The following is a 22,269-nucleotide window of genomic DNA, read 5'->3' on the forward strand; positions in this document are numbered from 1 at the left end:
GTTACAAAGAAATAAAAGATTGAGTTCTTATTCACTGAAATTCTGACCTAAGTTGCCGGCACACTGAGCTAGAAATATGATTTCTAGTTCACTATAGTTGTCGGCAATATATTGTTCTTTAGAGTGAAGGTGCTTGGAGCATCAGAAAGCTCATTAAGAGTTGTCATATGAAAAACACACTTCCAGTCATTCATTCGTCGTCTTTGCATGCGCTAGCAGTAGGCACGGAGTTTATGTTGGCTGTTAGTTTTTTATATACATTGCGCTTTCTAGTTTTCATTTAACTCGGTCACTACAGTCGCCCACCATAGCCGCGCGCTGCTGAGGCCACAGAGAAGGAAGCCAATTCAGCGCTCTTCGCCAGGTAATTCCAGAAGTAATCGGTTGATAAAGTGTGAACTACTCTCCATGCATAAACAAAACTATTTCTACGCACAAAAGAAGCTTACGCTTCAGAATATTCGTACGTGTGAACTGGTTTCGAAGGCAGCGTCACTTGGTGCTGTGTAGGCACGCTGCGTTTTTGCCTACACCCATGTCGCTGCCGCTCGCAGCGCCACCTTTGTTTACAAACATGACGCTTGTCTATAAGGGCCTCAAAAAAAAGTCAGTGTGCACATGATGGGTCTGAAGGCACGTGGTTTAAATCTGGGGAATCTGCACCTTGTCTTCGGCCACCTCATTGCTCTTCCATCTGAGTATTCCCACATTAGATTAGTGCAAGGAGGAAACAAAATTGCATCGTTCATGCGTGCTCCAGCAGAGCTCGCTGTCTGTAAAGTGACGAGACAGAATTGCAAAAGATAGTAGCCTGGGAATGGTCGGACTTCCTTGCCCTTTTGGTTTTGCCCCTTGCGTATTTGGTTTTGGGATATGATAAACTATGAACCAGAGTTGCTTCGGGATGCTAATGGCCATAAATTAAATTACGGGAAGATGGGGTAAAATATTGTTGTGCTATGTCTGTGTCTTTACGTCACTGCATTTTGTGGATGCATGTTTTTTTTGTAATTTAAGCTTTGGTCATTCAATAGCCTAGTTGAAGTTTGGGTGCCCGGGAAAAACAAGGAAGAGGGTAGCCACCCATATTCTACAGCTGGAAGGGATGAACAGATAAACGAAACGCCAACAGCCAGAATCGGCGATCGTGTCTTAAGTCACAGGTTGAAGGTGGACGTCCTTCTGAAGGAAATCTCCTCTCTCCAACAGGAAGAGCAATTTTTTTTTTCATTGCAGCGTTTTCAGTTTAGTAAATATAGCAGTATTTCTGCCTTGAATAAGATCTTGCATATTGTCCGTTGTCATTGGCCACTGCATTTTCCCTCCTCTTCCGTGGTCAGGGAATTTTGTCAGAAATATTCGAATAATTTAAAAAGAGTGGTTCGCTAGCCCACGATCATGTCATTGTACTGGCCTTGGAACAGACCACTCAATGACTTGGCAGCCACAGACGTCTCAGTTAGCGGTGATTTGTGATGGTGGTAGCTGTTGATGTCACCTCTCTTTTTCTTTTTAATCTGCCTAGGCCCTGAATGATGCAAAGCAGGAGCTGAAGTTCCTCTTGATCTACCTGCACGGTGACGACCACCAGGACACTCCTGCTTTCTGCAGGTGAGCTTTTAACCTTCACATACAAGTGTAGTCTTGCTACTTTTCTTCAAGACAGATCAACTTGTGTGCTTGGAAAAAGCGAGCAACTGCGCACCAGGCTGGAGATCCCGTGAAATGTAACTGGGAAGCAGGAGGAATTATTTCTCAGCAGGATGTTGTGATTGCGAGCACCTGACCTCTCCGCAGTGCTTGGGTCATGTTTCTGGCTTGGGCTTTGTCAGGCCTGTAACCTGAAGATCTTGAGGTGACCGAAATATTGATGCTCAGCTTTTGGATCTCTTAAATGCTACTTGGGATGACATTCCAATGCAAGCAACTCATGAAGGTGGTCTTTGTGAGTATTCAAGTCAGATTTGAAAGGTTTGCGTGGAGCCGATAATTGGCAGGTAATACTTAAAAAGTGATCATGGCGACCGCTCGCAGCCGATATGGGCGACACATTGCCGCGCAGAAGCCTCCCCACTGACGTCAGTGGGGTTGCTGGGCGCGCTCGCTCATTCGACGCTCCCAAGTTAGGCGAACAGGACGGGCTGTGGTGGGGCACTGTTGCAGCTTGTTTTCTTCTTTTTTTCTGGCGCGCTAGCGTGAGTTGAGTGGGGAAAAGAGGAGCATCATTTTCGATCACCCATATGTTTGGGGCTAACAAAGATAACCTTAAAATGTTTGCACTGCAGAGAAGAATTGATGGGATACCTATAGCTATTGCATATTTTATAATTTTAGTAAATAGCTTTTCACAGACCCTTTAGCTGTTGTCAAATACTGTTTTATTGTTTGTTTTTTTTTCTTGCGGGAAATAAGGGAGGCATTGTGAAGGAAGTTCCTTCGTCATTGGCAGAATCAGGAAATGCTGTCCTGCTCTATAGTCCGCACCCTGTTCAGTCCGGGTCCTGTATACAGTTGATCCTCAATATATTGAACTTGGAGGGGATCTAGTATATTGATAGTTCGGTAAATAAATAAGAAATGCCAATAGATAAGCTTCTTTATAACCCGTTTCGTCAGCTAGGCTGTCCTTGCTGCATCACAACCAGTGCACTAAACGCCGGCCTCTCGGATTACAGCAGTGTTGCAAATAGGCACCTCAGAGCAAAGGCCACTTTCAAGCGAACTTGATGTCCAGCTCGTCATGCATTTTACAGTGCTAGCGCTGCCAGCAGGTTCCCAGGGACACTCAGCTGACCTGGCTCAATGCTCATGATTGGCTATTGGGAGCGCCATTAGGAGAAGCGTATCTTGTGGGGACACAGCTCTATATATTGAACAATCTATATACAGTAGAACCCTGGTGATACGAATCTCACAGGGTCGCAAAAAAAATTCGTATCATCCGAACATTCGTATCATCAAAGCGAACAAAAATAAGTGTGCAGAAGCTAAAGAAAGGCAGTCACGCATATCTGTTTACGTCTGAGAAGTTTTATTATGGTCGCGCTGTCATAGCTTGCCCCTCGGGGCGCACACAGCGCGACAGTCTATCGCGACATCGGCGACATGCGAGCTGTGTGGCTTCGCGGACTTCTCGCGGCGCGTAAAGCACGACAAGAGACAGCGATGTGCCAGTCCCGTGGCACTGCAGACTGCTCGCGATGTGTACAGCGCGACTAGTGGCCGCGAAGTCTACGATGTGCGGCCCGTGCGCACCCGCCGCCGACTACTACTCACGGCCGCGCGTCGCTGCAAACCTTTCGCGGCAAAGGAAATGATCACAATGCCGGCGACGTGCAGTCCGCCCGCTTCCGCGTACTTCTCGCGGCGCATACAGAATAAATGGGGATGGCGACATGCGGGCCGCGCGGCGCCATAAACTGCTCACGGATTGTGATCGCGAAGCCAGCAATGTCCAGTCTGTGCACACCAGCTGCGTACGCCGCTGGCAGCTGCCACAGTTGCGGCAGGTGTGGTTTGTGGGCCACACTCCGCAGAAAGCTTTTCGCGGCTTGAGCCCGACAGAAAATCGCGACATTGGCGAGGTGCGGACCACGCGTCACTGCAAACTGTTCGTGATGCGTACATACAGTGCAGCTGGCGATTGTGGCCGTGTGTAGTGCTTAAGGTTGCAGTCACAGTTCGCACGTTCATATCATCCGTAGTGGTGCGGGAGGGTGTTGGACCATCCGAAATTTTGCCCATTGTAAACAATTCACTCTGGCTGGGGAATTCCGCGAATTCGCATCATCCCAAAATTCGTATCAACCGGATTCATGTCACCGAGATTTTACTGTATATTGAATGCATTCAGGGCTGTGGAGTGGCCCAGTGGCCATCTAACATGGAATTGTGCAGACATGCTTTCTGACTGAATGAAGTTTTTCCGTCCATCCATCTGTGGACAGGTCTTCAATAGACGAGAACACGGCTGTACTCTCTGCTTTGGTTTTTCAAGAGGATAGTGAAAGAATTTGATATAGGCAGTAATTCGATATATGCAGGCTTGATATATACAGTATCAAATGTAATTGCATGCTGTAACTGGTGCTAACAAGGCTACCAAAAAGCAAAAAAAAGACATGTTAAATTATGCTTATACTGTTGTTGGTGTTGTTGTTTGGCATTTAATTGACTTTCATTAGTTTGAACTCAATTGAAACTTTAGATTTATTTCAACAAGCATCACTCTCTTGTTAGCACCTAAATATAGTGAAAGGGTCCTTTTGGTTCAAGCAAATTTTTGGTTCCTTAAAGTTTGAGTCAACTGCAGTTAACCTAGTCATATACCGTATACACGCGTGTAATGGCCGCACGCATGTAATGGCCGCACCCCGAACTTTAGAAAGAAAATTGGGAAAAAAAACTTTTAAAAAATTTCCCGAGTAAAAGCCGCACCATGAGTTTCAGGAAGTTGGGCAGTGCCGTCTACTGTGCGGTGCCAGAAATAAGGAACGTTTTGTGGTTACTGCCGCCAGGTGGGGCCCAAAAATCAAGTGAAAGCCAAAATGAAGCGTAAGGTTAGAAGTAGAATTGCCAATAAGAATTAAGAACAAAATATTTGAGGAAAAAAAAAGTCGAGCAGGGGGGCAGCGGCCACCACCTCCGTTACAAAGGGGGCGCTCCTAGCCACAGCGATGCCCGCCCGTTACAAAGGGTGAGGCCAGCAAATCCAATCCAATCCAATCCAAGTCTGTTCGCTCCTCCGTTTTACAGCCATTTCCTCGATCGCCCGAAGCATATCATGTGTGATCTCGCAATCGGAACACATCGCTACCCTGATTTGTTCTGCGCTCGTGAGCTGAAGATTTTCTTTTTCCTTGATGGGAAAATATGTTAGTTATACCACTCACTTTAAGCTGAAAGTGATTCACTACGCGAAAGAAGAAGGAAAAAGAGTGGCTGGACGAAAGTTCGGCGTTGACAAAAAGTGTGTACGGTGATGGTGCTCCCAAGAAGATGCCCTCAGGAAAACAAATGTTCAGAGGCGCGCTTTCCGAGGGAAGCAGAGCATGTTTCTGGAAGTTGAAGACTCACTTCTCTAGTATGTGACGGAGACTGAGTGATGTTTTGGACGTGGGACGAGCCTGAAATCCCAACGAGCTTAGCGGAGGAAGACGAGGAGTTTTTTGACAATAAAGGCAGGTACCACCGCAAATAATTTTTTTCGCCGTCTTTTTTCTCATGTAATCGCCGCACCCCCTGATTTTCACCCCGATCTCGAAAAAAAAGTGCGGCCATTACACGCGTGTATACGGAAACTCGGCATGTTTTTGGATATGATGGGAATTTCATGTAAAAGGTGCTTAGCAGATATTTTTGAAAATTGCTTTCAGCACACTTCATTTGCCTCTAGGCACGGGTACAAATGACTAGAGTTATTTTGTTGCTCATTGGGATTTAAAAATGAAATTTGCCAACACTAGCTTGAAATTGTCTCGCGTTTCAAAGATAGGTTTCAGTGTACAAGTTTACTCACCTTTAATGAAGAGCTGGTAAAGGGTCAGCATTCAAAGCTGAAAATATGCTCAGAAGACGCTACAGCTCAAACAAACCTGCAGCTGAATCTTCTGCCAATCACTGATGAACCAGCTGAATCAGTAACGCAATTTAATGGCTCCATTATTTATTTCACTCTCAGCACATTTGTTCGCTTGGTCATTGTGTGAGTGAATGTGGTACACTTTCTTTGCAGGGATGTGCTCTCGTACAGGCCTCTGATCGACCTCATCAATGGCAACATGCTCTTCTGGGCCTGTTCTGTCAACTATTACGAAGGTTATCGAGGTGAGTCACGTAGTGCTTACACAGAAAGGCATTATGATTTTTTTTTTCGTTTGTTGTCCCGGTAGTATAGCAGCCTTCACAAAACATGCCTTTTGGTTATCCATGGCGGCATTAAAAAATTCTGATCATACGAGATCGGTGCCATCCCGAGAAAACGAATTGAAAATGCATACCTCGTAGTTGCTCTGCTGATGCTCCTCGTGCTGAAATGGGCCTTGTTGCAGTGGTAAACACTGAACCTGAGCGTGCAACTGTGTCCGGCACAGTGCTCCTTCTGATTACCTGTCACCTAAGTGTGTCCGCCTGCGACCATGGACATCTGTTGCGTGCTCGCAGTATCGCAGGCCCTTCGAGAAAACACGTACCCCTTCCTGGCGGTGATAGTGCTGCGGGAGCACCGCATGACGGTGGTGGGCCGCCTGGAGGGCCTCATGGAGCCCGAGACGGTCATCCTGCGGCTGCAGCAGATCATGGCCGACAACGAGGCTGCCCTCATCACGGCACGCATGGAGAGGTCAGTGCCTTATCCACTTGTGCATTTTTGTCATACAGTGAAATATCGTTAACTTGAACATGGTATATGGGTAGTCATGGTAAATGGGTAAAGCAGGTGTTAATTCAAGCGTGAATTAGTTTCGTCACTAATAATTCAAACTGTGCCAAGGTCACCTGGGTGTTGTCACCAGTGTGCTGGAGCCACATTCGGGGACAGAATGATACACGCGGAATAAATGAGTTCGAGTTTTCATTGGTAGCTGCTGTGCATTTTTGTCTCACTTTGACAGTGTGGTTTGCATCATGTTGCATGCACTTCTTTGCAGCGGTAACCTTGCGTTAAGGGGAGACCCGGGTCTTTGCAGCCGAAAATCGGTTAGAAAATTGGATTTTCAATCTTCTCGTTTTCGCGATTCTGAGATCTTTCCGCAGCTATCTCCGAAGTTTCGTTGAAAAATATCGCCTAATTTGCGTGTTACAGCATTCCGAAGACGAGAATCTGCGCGTGTGGCCCGTTAAACTGAGGTTAAATCGCGCCGAATTTCGATCTCCCGCAGTTCGAGAAATACGCGGTCCGCGGGCATAATCTTGGTGTCGTTCGAAAGATCGCGATTCAGGCCATTCCTATATCCCGGTTGGTGACCATGAGCGAGCCCACCGAAGCGGAAAACAAAGGAATAAAATTGCGTGAAACACGCCCTGCTATTGGTCTCCCACCGCACGTGAGCAAAAGGCGAGCTTTGGTTGGCTGGCGGCGTCGACTGCTAGCGGTCCGGCGCCACTTTGAAAAGGTCTCTCCTTTAGGCCTAGTCGGCCTAGCGCCGTTCCCTCATCGTAACCACGACGCGATATGCGCAATACAGTAGAATCTCGATGATACGATTACGGCTGGTACGAATTTCGGGATGATACGAATTTTAAGAATGCTTTGAACGGACTACATTGTATAGAATACGTTAAGATTCGGGGTGATACGAAGAGTTTCTGAACCTGCCGCGGTTGATACGAACGTGCAAACCAGTCGTGCATGCGAGCGGGCCGGCGCGGCTGGCCTCAAGAGGGCAACATAACCAACGCGGCCGCCGCCAACTCCCCCCCCCTCCCCCCGCCGCGAATTATAGGAACGAACGTTGTACAAACGCACAAAGCCACCGAGCAGCTCAGCGCAAGAGCTCACAGGGGGAGAGGGTACCCACCGCAGCCGCTGCCTCTCCTCTCCAACGCCTCTCACCCCACTAGCCACCCTCCTCCCCCCTCCCTTTCGTAGCAAACCGACGAGCACTAGACAAGGACGGCCAAGGCGAAGCACGTGCCCAGTCGTGTACGTCACTCATTCGCTGGCAGCTCATTGGTCTATTGAAAAGTTGTCTCGCCGGCTGTTCCCAGGAGGACTGTGACGCTGGCTGCCGCTACAGTAGTTCTCCGCAGGGTTGCCAGATTTGGCTACTTTACGCCAAATTGGCTACTTTCTGAGCCGCCTGGCGACAAAAAATTTAGGTTGGCTACTTGGCTACTTTCTGGCTACTTTTGAAAAATTTTCGCCTATTCCAACGAGCCCGTTTGCGCACTGTTCAGGATGCTCATTTTTATAGACAGACAGATAGCACATCTATCAACGGTAGCGCTGCAATACAACCAACTGTGCATGGTGACGACTGTCTCCACCCTGTTTCAAAGGGGACGCTCTTAACATCCATCCACCAAAACTCCTTGATAATTTGAAAGTAGCGACACTCTCCTCCGCTAGCCACCATACCTCCGCGCCGCGCTTTCCTCCTCGATTCTCCTCGCGCGGCTAAGGTGGTGCGTCGGCTGTGAGCTCTGCGCACGACATGCTTTTTCACGGCCGGTCTCGAGGGAGAGCGCGTTTCTCTCTTCTCTTATGGCCTCTCCAATGGGTCTGTTTTCACCGCCCTCCGCGCCTCGGTGGGGTCGCCACCGCCCCACTGCTGCTCCTCCGCTACAGTCGTTCACGCGCAAGGGAAACGCGCGCTCGCTCTTCGTACTACCCAACAGCACACCATCGGCGCGTCGAAGAGTCGGCGGTGAGCAGTCCACGCCGCCACACAACACGTAATCAGAGCAAGCTTGGAACGGGTTGAAATCCACACCAAAATTCACGGCACAAAGCACAACGCTGGTTGCAGCGGCATAGTGCGATGAGAGCACGCGGCGTGTGCACCAAGTCCAAGGGAACAAAACGCGAATCTCGAGAAAAAGCCGGCAAAGCACGGGCTGCCGATCGCTTTGCGCTCAGGCGAATGGAAGGAAATGGAAGTTAGGTTGGGGCGCTTTAGCGCACGCGTTCATGACTTTAAAGCAGCGTCCCAGATGATTCCTGTGAGTGCTTTCTTGATGGCACCCGAGTCCATCTGTGTGCACGGGCAAGAAGCGGGGGAAAAAAGAAAAAAAAAAGAAAAGACCCAATCTGTCTACCACGTGTGCGGTAAGCTTTCTGGACGCCGCTGCCCGTGCCCTCCTCAGGTGCCCCAGGGCACGGGTGGCCGCCACAACCCTGTAACAATCGTGTAGCGGCCTACCCGGCGCCACTCAAGTGGGTTTGTTTAAAAAAAAAAAAAAAAGAAGAAAAGAGGCAGATATCAATATTCCACAAGACCGTGTACATATAGGTCAGACCGGAAATTTATCTACAAGCTAAAGTTCCTCGATCGTTAACATATAAGCCGCGTTGATATGGACAACTCAATTTTGGGCAGTTTTTCTGGGGACCAAGCTATTCAATCGCATGAACAGCCGTGGTAAGAGTAAGAGTAAGAGTAAGAGACATAAGATATGCCATTAAGCGTATAAATATCCAAGCGAGTGAAGCGGAACTATGTTATTTCAGGCATAATTACAACGAGGATAATGAGATTGGAGCGGCAAAGATATTGTCTAATTCCAACTTCAATGAACCCCACTATGCGTAGAAGCAGATCCTATCATGGCATAATATTTGAAAAATTTTTATTCGCGATTCGTTATTACGGACAACTCGTTTTAAGGACAAATTTGCTCGGGAACAAAACTGTCCATATTAATGAGGCACGACTGCAATTAATTTTTTTTTGTTCTCCTCCATTTCGGCCCAGCTATCGCTCAAAATATTACAGTAGTGTTCAATTTCAGTTTTGGTCAAATGTTATTCCGGTGTTCCTAACGTTCTTTTTTTTTAACGCCTAATAGAGCTATAAATAAACGTTAGCATAACCTTTCTATAAACATTTTAACAACATATATCTAATATATATGCAGCATTATACTAGCGTTCTTGAAAATGATAAAACAACCCTGCACGAGCATGTAGCCTACCATTGGTGACGGTACGCAACTACGCAATACAGCGCGGCATACAACTCCTATAGTCACCTCTGAATAAATAGCACAGAGAAAAGTTTTTATATCCATTATCGAGGAGTGTCTCTTGAGTAACAGTGGCTAATGTGTAATAAGCAAAGCATTCTACCAAAATAATGGGGCAGCGATTGCTCTCTAAGGCAGGCATTACTGCACAGATAGTTACAAAAACTATTAGTTCAAAAACATACTAGAAAAAGAAAGAAAATATTGCTAGGAATGAGTGCTTGAAATAGATTTCCTGTTTTGTTTTTTTTCATGAAATAATCATGGTATCATGTAAACATTTCATTAAACCAACATTTATTTACAAAATAAAATAATGTTTATAATACAACATAAAACATTTGCTGGTCTATAAATTATAGCAAAATTGATAACAAAACTTTTACTCTGACTTTATACTAATACTTTGTCATGTAAGCATTGTGCAACTTATATTACATTTTTATAAAATTATTTTCATCTTCGGTGTTACCTCGATGGTTTCTCATCTAGCGCTGAAAGACGGTTTTGCTATTGTTGCTGTTATGTTTGCCTTGAAGAAGCTTCGATGTGATCACTGCTCATTCATTTTTTTTTTTTTTTCATCTTGTACAGGCTTGGGAAAAAATTCAGATTAAAATGAACAATGTAGATACCATGCCGCAATACATGTCATATGCTTGTCGAACGTTTGCTGAGCGACAGTGTTTTTTTAATATATAGACTCCATTCACGTGTGTAGCACGTTGACAGGATGCTGCTGCAGCATCTACCTTCTGTAATCTTTCATTTAGGGGCTGCACTCACCACGAAACCCGCGGGCGACAGCGCGAAACCAGGCAAAAGCCACCCGCCGCCACTGAAGCAGATGCGGAGCGAACAGTGAGCAGGTCGCGCCCCTTGCGGCGGCGGAGAGCGTGACTCAAGGAGAAAGATTCCCTTTGTTCACGCGGCGATTGAGAAGGCCGTAAGAAAGAGCGCGCGCTCTCTCCCTCGAGACCGGCCGTGGCTTTTTCTCCCTGGCGCCCGCCGGCCGGCCACAGCAATCAGTGAAGCGCGCGTTTTTGGGCTAGGTCTGCGCTCCAGGATCTAGTACTGCCTCTGACTTCGTACTTTTTTTTTTTTTTTGAGCGTGAACTCTATCACCGCGGTAAAACTTCGCAAAACGAGAAAACGATAGGCTGCTGCTTTAAACTTTAAGATCAGAGAAAGTCAAAGCGGCCGCTTAGTCTATTTCGCTACTTTCAAGCTAGCTTGGCTAAGCATAGTATATGTCACGTGATAAACTTTGAGTTTGGACCATTGGTTAATTATACACTTATTTTGACCAACTACGGGCCAAATTAAATATTTAGTAAATCGCACTTGAAACCCAAATTTGCGCTGCAGCATCGAGTCATATCCCGTGTTGAAGCTTAGGCCAAGTGTAAGGGCACTGTGGTAGTTAGCGATCCTCATTAATCTGCGTTAATGAGTTAATTAATTATAAAACCAAACTTCGAGCTAGACGATCAAGTCATATACCGTTGAAAAGCTTAGGATGAATCCAAATGCTCTGAATTAGCGATCCATATTTGCGTTAGTCAGCTATATGCAATCAAAACCACCCTTTGCATTATAGCATCGAGTCATATACCTTTCGAAAGCTTAGGTTGAATGCAAATGAGTTGTGCTAGTTATCAAACCGAATTAATTAGTGCTAATTATTTAATTGCACTTAAAGCGGAACTTTGCATTATAGATGGCCAACTAAGGGGCAAGTGTAAACGCATTATGCTAGCTAGCCAAACTTAGATAAACATCACAACAACCGAGCTAACTATAGCTAGGCTTACCACGAACTGCTTTGAAATGTTTTTCTTTGCCCGTGCATATTTGCGTGCAGTAGGTCTTATTTAGCGTGCACCCGCTGACAATAAATTTGTCATGAGTGCATCTTCCGTCCATAGGTTTGTCTCATCAGTGTGAAAGTGGCTTTTGCCCTCTAGTTTGTTCACTGAATAAAACAGTTGCGCACTTTCAATGCGATCAATGAGCGCGGAAAACCATTCATTGACCGCAATTCGCCGAACATTATTAGGCACTGGTGTCAAGGAACTTACGAATATACTCGGTATACCTATGAGAGAATGATTTCTATATCTCTAGGCAAGGTAAACGCCTCTCGATAATGTAATATTATACTTGAAAAACCGAAGGTTCCCGTCCAACGTCTAGTAGTCATGATTAAAAAGAAGTGTGTGATCATGTGAACACCCCCTGCACATTGGCCGTATCCTTGATAAACCCAAACCATGATTGAGAAGGTCAACTCAACTATTTACGGCAGGCCTGAACATCGTACCTGAGTGGTTGCAGTTTCGTTTCGTCGTATTCTCCTTTTGTAGCCAATGTTCGAGACGTCCAACTCCACTAACATTTTATACTTACATTTTCGTGGACATAATTTTATGCATTTTATACTGTTTCTAATCATCACAGTGAAGTTTTTGATAACACTTGTCAATCTGGTCAGTTTAGTTTTATGTCTGTTTATATAATATCCCCGTGTTACGCAGCCAGCTTTTTTTTTTTTTTTTTTTTTCAGAAAACTTTTCTGCGTGATTTAGTTGCTATAAGACGCAACTGGCGTTTGTTTCTTCACGAGCGTTGGAATAAAACGACTATTAAACGATTTTTTTTGGTTGTCTTTTTGCAGTGAGCGCTCTATTTACTGCCCCCCATGCATGGCCCCATGGCTCCTTTTTGGCTACCTTTTATTGCTATTCTTCTAGTTGGCTACTTTCTGGCTACTTTTCCCATTTTTGTGGCGACTTTTCGTTTTTTGGACCTGGCAACCCTGGTTCTCCGGTTCTCCGTTCGCCGCATCTTTCTGTCGTTCGCTGTGACGTGAACTGCCCAAACGTTAGAAAGACGCAAGCGTTCGCTGCTGCCGAAATGTCGCGGAAGCGTAAAGCCCTTTCTTTTAAGGAAAAGCTTGAAGTGCTGAAGAGGGTCGACGAAAAGAAGAGTGTCGACTTAGCAAAAGAGCTAGGGTTGGCACCGTCAACACTCTGCACCATTGTTGGGTAGCGAGATGTCATCTTGAAGAATGTGCAGCACTTCGGTGCGAACGTGAAGCAGGCTAAAACAGCGACCCATGTCAAGCTGGAAGAGGTTCTGCTGACTTGGTTCCGCGAAGTGACAGCGGCCGGCGTCAACGTGGACAGCAAGGTGCTACGTGAAAAAGCCGACACCGTCGCGCTTTCGCTTGGAATTGAAAATTTCCAAGCGTCTGGGGGATGGCTGCACCGGTTTAAGGAGCGGCGCGGACTTGTCTGCCGGGTCGCCTCAGGTGAAGGCAAGAAAGTGGATCAGTCAGCTGTAGATGAGTGGCTGAACACGCTGCTGGCGCTGATTTCGGAGTACGCGCCACGTGACATATTTAATGCCGACGAGGCGGGCCTCTTTTTCAACCTTCAACTAGAAAGAAGTTTGTGCGTAAAAGGCCAGGCATGCCAGGGCGGCCAGAAAAGCAAGGAGAGAGTAACAGTATTCTTTTGCTGCAACTCGGATGGATCAGAGAAACTCCAGCTTACCGTCATCGGTAAGTCGAAGAAACCGAGGTGTTTCCGATCGGCGGAGCGTTTGCCTGTCTTTTACAAAGGCAACCGAAAGACGTGGATGACTGGAGATTTTTTCCGCGAGTTCTTGACAAGCCTTGATCAGAAAATGGCGTCAAGAAACCGGAAAAGTTTGCTTTTCGTGGACCAGTGCTCTGCCCACCCAAAGGAAATGACATTCAATAACGTGAAAGTCAGGTTCCTGCCGGCGAACACTACCAACCATCTTCAGCCACTGGACGCTGGGATAATTAGAAATGTGAAACATCATTTCAAAGGACTTCTAGTGAGGCGTCTGCTGGCAAAAATTGACCGTAAAGAAGCAAACTTGCGGATCAGTCTCTTAGATGCTTTGCACTTTCTAGCCATGTCGTGGGATAGTGTAACTTCAGACACAATCTCGAACTGTTTTAGAAAGTGCGGATTTGCCATCGGACTTGCTGCGGCTTCGGCAGGAGATTGTCAAGAGCCAGACGAAGACCTCACGATTGATGGCTGGGACAATATGGAAACTGAAGCTTCGGTTCGGGACTTCGTTACCGCGGACGACAATGTCGCGACCTGTGAGCTGAGGTCTATTGAAGACTTGGTCAATGAAGCGAATGATTGCGAAAGTGAGCCTGACAGCGATGGTGACGCTGATGACGAGTGTGATCAGCCACCGTCAAAGGCAGATACTCTTCACGCTTTGGACGTTCTGCGCCGCACCGTAAGTGTCAGCAGCGTGAGCGACGAAACCGCGGCACGGTTTTATGCCTTTCAGGCGGAGCTTGTCCGCGACATCAACAGCAAAAAAGTGCAGACGAGCATTACGGACTTTTTCGGCCGCAAGTAGTTCGCCATAATAAACTTTGGTTCATTTTCAGTTCATTCCCACGTGGATGTTGACTTGTTTTGAATCATACGAATTCGGGATGATACGAATATTTTGCGTGCTCCCTTGCAATTCGTATCATCGAGATTCTACTGTATTGAGATTCACGCTTCGTTATTAGCCAAAAAAAAAAAAAAGTAGCGAAAGGAGATAAGCGCGCCGGGGACGCTGCATCGCCGCATCTGGTTATCTGCAATCAATGACGAAGCGCCGACGCTCCGCGTCGAGTTCGCGATGGCCTGATAACGGCGTAGCATAGCCGGTCGTGCTCAGTGCGATAGCGGGGAGCGACACGATCTGCCGCGTACGGAACCGTGAGAGTGCAGATGAGCAAGTGCAGCTTTCAACGCCGGGATAGATCGCCCTGTGAGGCAGTGCCGCCATAGAGAAAGAGATTGGTAAAGAGCGGTCACTCGGCGAAAACTGGCCCCAGGAAATGACGCGAGACTTTTTGCGCTGCCGCCGATTGATGGATGGCGGCACCAACGTGCGCATGCGCGGACGCGCGCGCGACGGCACTCGCTGCAGCGGTAGCCCGCCGGAGCACTAGCAGACGACAAGAAGTTGTCGAAGGAAGCTGTGTGCTCGTGCCTCGCCGCGCTTGTGCGGCACAGACCTCTCGTGGGCTGCTGCGCGGAACGACAGCGGTTTGAAACGACGGCAAGGTGAGCAACGTTTTTTGCTTAACTACGCTGCATTTCAAGCAGTTTACGCTGACCATGCCGGCCGGTGCCAATAAGTTTCGCAGCTCGTGAACAGGCGCGCCAGCTGTTCAGGCGCACAGTTCGTTACGCCGTAACTCTGGCGGTTCCCAACCACGGCTAGGTGTAATATGTTGTGTTCTCGGGAAACAGCTTCATTTCGAACAGTTTAGCTCGTAACGCTTGACAAAGTGGCATGTGAAGGCATCAAGGCACGCCGTTGCGCCAAAATGGCGTGTTCGCCGGCCGGTGCGGCCATGGTGACGCAGTTTGCCGAACGGCTAGTTTTACTAAGTGTCGCGTTTAGCAGAGCAACGGTAAAGTGAGAAACGTTTCATTCTTGACTTTCTTGTCAAACTACGCAGTATTTCAGGCAGTTTAGCTCAGTACGGTGGTCTGCGCTTCACAAAGTCGCACATGAAGGGCAGCCAACAGGCATGACAAGGCGCTCGCCAATATGGCTCGCGGCCGCGATGACATGTGACATGGCGCGAGGTTTTGCGAACGGCTAGTTTTTGCGTGGTGTCGCGTTTAACAGGGCAACCGCAAGGTGAGAAATGTTGCATTCTTGTAAAACTGCGAGGCATTTCGGGCAGTTTAGCTCAGCGCGGTGGTCTGCGCTTCACAAAGTCGCGTATGAAAGGCAAGCCAACATGGCGTGCTCGCCGGCCGCGGTGAGGCCAGGCCGCGGTTTTGCGAACGGCTAGTTTTGCGTGGTGTCGCGTTACATTTAACAGGACAACGTTAAAGTGAAAAATGTTTTATTATGCGGCAAGCTTCATTGCTTCAGCTGTTCAGTGCTCTTAAAGAATATTGTTAGTTTAGTGGCTGTTATTTCACGCTCTGTAGAAATGTATTTTCAGATAGGTTCGGTTAGCCTGCATTTCCTGACCTCTACGTTGCAAGAGTAGCTTTTGTATCAATTTTACTAATGACAGCTTTTCTGTTCTGGACCATAACTGCTGCTCACCAAGTTTTCAGTACCCACCCACATGCACAGATGTGTGCGCGTTGCAGTGGCCTTACATTTCATTGCAACCTTCTGCATCATGTTCATTCCTTTTCCAACAGCACTGCATGGACCCACGGACTGCAGCCGAAGCACGGCAGATGCGACGAATGAATGGTGTGGCCTTTCCTCAAGCGTCAGTACTCCTCTCTGCCCTGGACAATACAAGTTACCCTTGCTAAGGTAGCCGCGACTGGGACTGTGTAGTTTATGTGTAATGCCTGTTTTGTTACATATCATTTGCAATAATTCGGAAATCAGTTATGCTATTTTTTGTCTCTACCTAAGTGCTGTTTCTCACCTTGTGTATTTTTATTTTTCTGTATTGTGCACATCGCCTAATGTGTGTCAAGTATTGTCAATGCATCCGTATACATCTGTTGCATCTCGTGTTTTATATGCAGCAAAATAAATTCATTTCACGAAGCACTTGGCGTCGTTTCTGCACTACTGCTTTGCAAAGGCTGTGGCGCAGCTGCGTTGATGGGCAGTTTAGAGAACTGGGAATCTATTTTTCCTGTTGCTATGCATGCTGAAAATAAATAGAACCACTAGCAGACCATTTAAAACCAAAATAATGTGCCAAAAGGGCAGGGAAGGGCGCAGCGCATGGCTAGCATTCAAATCGCGCGCCCTTCAGCAAGACCGGATGTAGTTGCCTCCGGCCGCTTGGTGCACTACAGTCAAATGGGCCGCTGGGCCCTATGGGAGTGTCCGCTCTTTACCAATCTCTTTCTCTATGGTGCCGCGACCAGCCGCAGCGGCAGTCGTGAAGCAGCGTCCCACGACACGCGGAACATAGAGAAGATTGCGCGGAATCCCAAATCTTGTCGAAATAAACTTTCGTCTGAATGCTACGCGGTGCAAGACGAGCAACGGTCGCTTATCACTAGTTGCCGGCTGACTGCGTTTACAGCATGAACGTGAGAATGGCGATCGCGCGCCAGAACTTGGCACCAACTTTTGCGGAGGTCACGATGCAAACGCACTCGTCTTGGTGGCGGCCTCCCGACCATGCATTCCGTTCGCCAGAAATTTCATTCTTTGCGGGTGAATTATATAGATGGGAAATGATGCATTGGCATCAGGAGCTAGTCAGAACCAACTTTAATGAGTTACTGTTAGCTTTGGTGCTTCAAAAATTTATCAACACGTTTTTCTTCAATTTCTCAAAATCAAAATATTGAGGACGGTACATGTTTGGAGGTGCGATATCTGCACCAGAAAGGTAAACTCATGTACAGTGCAAAAATATAAATGAATTTGTGGTATTTAATGAGGAAAGCTTTTAAAAATTTCATGTTTTCTGGAGTGTCAAGGTGGCTTTTTGGTCTCTGAATTTTGACAAGCTGTAACTTTGGTTAAAATGGAACTAGGACATTCAATCTTGATTTTTGCATTCTCTGTGTGTTCTAAATCGATTTGATACATCAGTTTTTATTATAACTCCTGTAGTTTTACTGACAGCTCACCGCCAAACAAAGAACATAAAGTGCTCAATATCTTCAGAACTAAATGGCTTACATAATATTAATGTGCATATTTGAAATCAGCACAAAAAGCTGCATAAATGGTGCAACTTTCATCAAAATCTACCAGAGGGTCCCCCCTTAAGATGAGGCTCATTACATTGTAGTGTTTGAATGTTGTTTGTCGAGGCGTTTAATATGCCTAGTATCCTGAGGGAATACTAAAACCATGCTTGAAATTGATATCGGCCCATTATCACAGGATATTGCCAAAAAGCTCATTCTTCAGTTTAATGGTTTGCGACTTAGTATTGGAAGGCTGTGAATGCAGGCAGCATGCGACTGTCTTGGCAACTCTTTTTTTTTTTTTTTTTACCTAAATGATGGCACAACCTCTATGACCGGCAAGCAAGTCTGAATTCGTGAGCCACTGGGGTTGCGTGGTTGTTTGGAAAGAAAGTGGCAGTCGTCAAATGGTCGCCTGGTGCTTGATTTTTCGGTCTTACTACTATGCTCCGAGGTAGTTACATGCTCTTTGTGGATGCGAAAAATTGTCGAATTATCCGAATCTCGAAATATCAAATGAACAACAAAAAACAATGTTTGCCGCATCGGGATGTACTTTTATTTGGCAAAAAATGTGTTATTGTCTGCTTTTTCGGGCGAATTCGAGCGACTACGATAGCTCTAACAGCTGCCAGGTGCTTCGCAGCACATGCATCATCAGGGATTTGTTCACAGAAGTCCTCCAGCATGGACAAGGTTTCTGCGGCCTCTTTTACCACACGCTTCAGCATTTGGGGCAACTGCTCACAATCGTCATCTTCCGACGAATCGTCGTTGTCAACGCCTGGCACTTCAATTATTTCATCCTCAGTCAGATGACCAGCAACGGCGACACCATCATCGATCAGCACTGCAGAGGACAAGACACTCTCGAACAGCTGTCGTCTTCTGTGGTTGCGGCTGAGTCAGCTGCTTTGGGCGGCAGTTCCTCTGCGCGGCAGTTCGGTTGCACAAAACCACTGTGCCGGAAGCAGTTAGCAATGATTTCTGCAGGAGTGAGGGCCCATTTATGAGCAAAAATGCTCAAAGCGCTAAGGAGCATAATATATTTTTTTCTCAGCTTCCATACACATAAGCATGCGTTGCAAGATGTGTGTCCTGTACTTGCGTTTTAAATGTAGAATTATGCCCTGATCCTTCGGCTGAAGGGCTGCGGTTGCATTCGGCGGGAGGAACATAAGCTTTATTCGTTCCAGGCCTGAAACCTTGCAATGAGCACAGCAATTGTCCACAACCATGAGGACCTTCCGTTCTTCCGCTCCCGAACTCCGGTCCAGCTGATGAAGCCAAGATTGCAATATGCTAGATGTCATCCAAGCCTTCCTGTTGGCTTGATATTCAAATGGAAGGTGCCTCGCATTCTTGAAGCATCTCAGCTTCTGTGCCTTTCCGATGACTAGGATTGGCAGATGCTCTGTTCTCGTCATGTTGGCGGCAGTAAGCACAGTAACCCTTTCTTTAATTCTTTTACCTGCTGTGTAGGGGTCGCCTTTGAAGGTGATAGTTTTTTCCGGGAGTGCCCTAAAAAACAACGCTGTCTCATCGGTGTTGAATACATTCCGAGCATCGAATGCAACCAGGTGTTCACGAAGCCCGGTGGTATGCCCCTCCTCAATCACGTCTTCGTCCATGGAAGCTCTTTCGCCACACACACTCTTAAAAGTCAGATTGTGGCTGCTGCTGAAATGAGCAAGCCAACCTTCAGAAGCTTTGAACTCTTCAACGTTAATTTTCGCGATGAACCTTTCGGCCTGGGCACAAATGAGTGGCCCACTCATGGGGAGATAGGCCTCATGTGCGTTTCTGATCCATCACAGTACGGCTTCTTCTAGTTTCGAGTGGGCCTCCGTTCACAGTCGTTTTCTTTTGGCACTGTAGGCCTCACTGTCAAACGCCTCCATAGTGTGCTTTCATTCTTTACATAAATGGCTAAGGTGGTCCTTTTAACATTATACTTGTCCATCACATTGCGGCGGGAAACACCGTCCTTGAGAGCCTTCAGTATTTGTACTTTCTTTGCTAGGTCCTTTGCCTGGTACTTTGGCTGCTTTGCTGGTGTCGCCGTTGCAACAGGACACAAAGGCGAGGCACGCAGGCACTGCGCGCTACTTACTCGAAAGCAGCTCAGTAAACACACTGGCAAAGCGCGCAATTACCAGAAAAAGGCGTTGCCTTATGGTTAAATAGCCGCGGTCGTAGCAGCAGCACGCGGAAACAACGACACATGCCAAAACAAGACTTGCTGTCGATAGGGTTAAGCAGACAACACCTACACAACTGCTGCAATACAACAAAGCACAAAGAACGACGCCAGCCGAAACCTCACTTACCTCACCCTGCTGATGACGGCAACCATACGATGACCTACCAGCCGTACAGTAGCGTTGCTCGTGGCAGTGACTTTTTTTCTTTCTCTTTTTGCTCTCGGCGCACCCACTTGGCGGGCTGCAGAGTGAGGTAGAATTAACCGGCGCACGGCAAAAATTGGTTCCAATTGAGGAAACTTTCACCCCAGACTAATTATAGAATTGTAGGGACCTCGCGTGCACATCGAATCATTTGATTTTTCGAATTAATGGTTTTGAATTAACGAGCTTTGACTGTAGAAATAAAATGAGACTCTCGCTGCCCGCCTGCTTCTTAATCTCAGCGCCCTGCCTTCTTTTTTCTTTTTCACTTTCGTTGATTCAAACTACACTGGCATCCCCTTTGCAAATTAGTCTTGACATGCTTTTATTACATTTGATTCCAGGCAATTTCATTAGCTGTGAAATTGTTCACGGTGAAATAAGCATGTGGAGGCCCTTCTTTTGTTGTCATGAGCATTCCATCTACCCCTTTGGTTTGGGTTGTTGATGGGCTACAAGGTGAAGGAGCTGGAGCCGTGCAGCACATTCGGCATTTTCATTGTTAAACCAGTCTTGCATGAGATCACCTGCATCGTTTGTCTATTCGTAGTGCACTTTCATAAGAAGAAAACCACGTTGAGGCCAGTGGGGGTGTTTCACCTACCACTTCTGTGGCTTTTTTTTTTGCAGGGATGAGCGGAGCCTAACGCAGAGCCTTCGGCAGCAGCAGGACGAAGCCTACCAGGCATCTCTGCTGGCCGACCAGGAAAAGGAGCGGCGGCGACTCGAGGAGGTCCGCCGCAGGGAGGAAGAGGAGCAGCGCCAGAGGGAAAGGGCCCTCCAGGAACAGCAGAGGAGAGAGGTCAGCAGCCTGGCCTAACGTGTCAGTAGCAGAGGACAGAGCACAAAGAAAGGCAGGCGAACAGTGTGTGTAAACAGTGCCAATAGCACCAGGATTTGAAGCAGCAGCCTTGGGACCACTAACGTGTTGCTCTACCGTACACTGCACAACAGTGACAGTCCTAAGCACAGCACACTTCGCCATGACGACAGGCAGTGCACTGTTCCATCATCTCTATGTTTTATGGCGATTTCCACTGGTCGATCGGAGCTGGGCACCCGAACCTACGTGTGTGTAGAGCGTGCGGCGGAAGTAATGCTGAGCCAGTATTGAAAGTTGTAGCCGCATCCCAGCGCCAAAATTTTTGCGGTTGATAAATAGGCAAGAGTGTAGCCCTTAACAACTTGATTTCATGCTGCAGACATTTTTCGCTATACAGTCGAACCCGGATATATCGAATTTGAAGGGGATCGTGAAATAGTTCGATATATCGATAATTCGATATACAGAAATCGGCTTGTGACGGCACTTACGATGCGAAAAAAAGATACCGTATTTGTCGTGTAATCAACCCACTCGCATAATGAACCCACCCTCCACTTCTGCACCTGAGAAATTTAAAAAAAAAATAAAAAATGCGTTAAAGCCAGCTTGCTCACATGCAAGCGACGAGTGGCAGCAACAGAGCGAAAATTTGGAACTGCGTCCCTCTCGCTGCTCGAGCCACCGCGACAGCTCAAAACAAGGTTTCTGTGTCGCCGCGGCAGCAGAAATAGCAAGCATTTTCGCTTGCATGTCGATGGCGCGCGTCAGTCCATTTCGGTTGTCTCATCCACAGCTCATTGGCAGCGTGCCAAGATGCTGAACTGCGATAACGTCAGGGCGCATTTATCTTTTGATAGCTCCTGCGGTGGCGGGGGCGAACCTGGCAGAGTGCCCGTGATGGCTTGATTGCACAAGCCTGGTTCGGATTTATCACGCCGCGCTTGGGGCGGGCGTCATGATCGCAGCAGCTGACCGCATACTTTCGCTGATTCATACATGCAAGGATAAACGATTAAAAAAATAAATAAATAAAATAAAAGGGTTCGCAACACACGCTAGAGAAAGCGTCCGACGTCTGTCTGAAAACGGGCTGAGCTGGCTTGGTGCATGCGTTGCGCGTGCTGAAGGAGAGAGATAGCTCGGCAAAAGAATGGGCACACCCACGCACATGGCTTGCAAACGTCATGTGTTGGCGCGTGGGAAACGACAACTGCAGATGCGCACGCCTTTGGGAAATGGGCGTGGCGCTGCAAAGACCAGCCGTCGCCGAACTGTCCCCTCTCATTCCTTTCGCGCGTGGCTTGAAAACGTCACGCGGCAAACGGCCAAGGGTGATGCGATCGTCTTTATGAAAGGCACACTTTCCAGTGCGCGGTGCGGAGTTCGATATATTGAACGACCAGTGAAATTGAGTTCGATATATGACGCGGCTTTCCTATACTTTTACATGGGATTTTCAAGGGGATATTTCGTGAGTTCGATATAACCAAAATTCGATATAACCGGGTTCGACTGTATGCACTTCGACATATTCGCTCAAAAAAAACGGTGATTCCCACTGTCCTTTGCCAATGTGGCTGAAACGGCCAAAAACAGCCAAAATAATCCAGCAGCTTCCGGAAATGACCGCATCTGCGACAAGGACTTCCGG

General features: G+C 47.2%; 1 protein-coding gene across 2 annotated transcripts in view; it reads left to right on the forward strand.

The window, feature by feature from the left end:
• The window catches only part of Faf2 (Fas-associated factor 2), a 58,404-nt gene that overhangs the window by 18,374 nt on the left and 17,761 nt on the right, over nucleotides 1-22,269 (forward strand). For both annotated transcript variants that reach the window (XM_084597137.1, XM_084597145.1), the window contains exons 7-10: nucleotides 1,526-1,611; nucleotides 5,735-5,826; nucleotides 6,163-6,340; nucleotides 20,423-20,594. In XM_084597137.1, the coding sequence (XP_084453263.1) occupies nucleotides 1,526-1,611; nucleotides 5,735-5,826; nucleotides 6,163-6,340; nucleotides 20,423-20,594 (528 nt within the window). The remainder of the gene's footprint in view (nucleotides 1-1,525; nucleotides 1,612-5,734; nucleotides 5,827-6,162; nucleotides 6,341-20,422; nucleotides 20,595-22,269) is intronic.

Source organism: Amblyomma maculatum, chromosome 1 (genome assembly GCF_055883805.1).
Source record: "Amblyomma maculatum isolate TAMU_Amacu chromosome 1, ASM5588380v1, whole genome shotgun sequence".
Classification (NCBI taxonomy): domain Eukaryota; kingdom Metazoa; phylum Arthropoda; class Arachnida; order Ixodida; family Ixodidae; genus Amblyomma; species Amblyomma maculatum.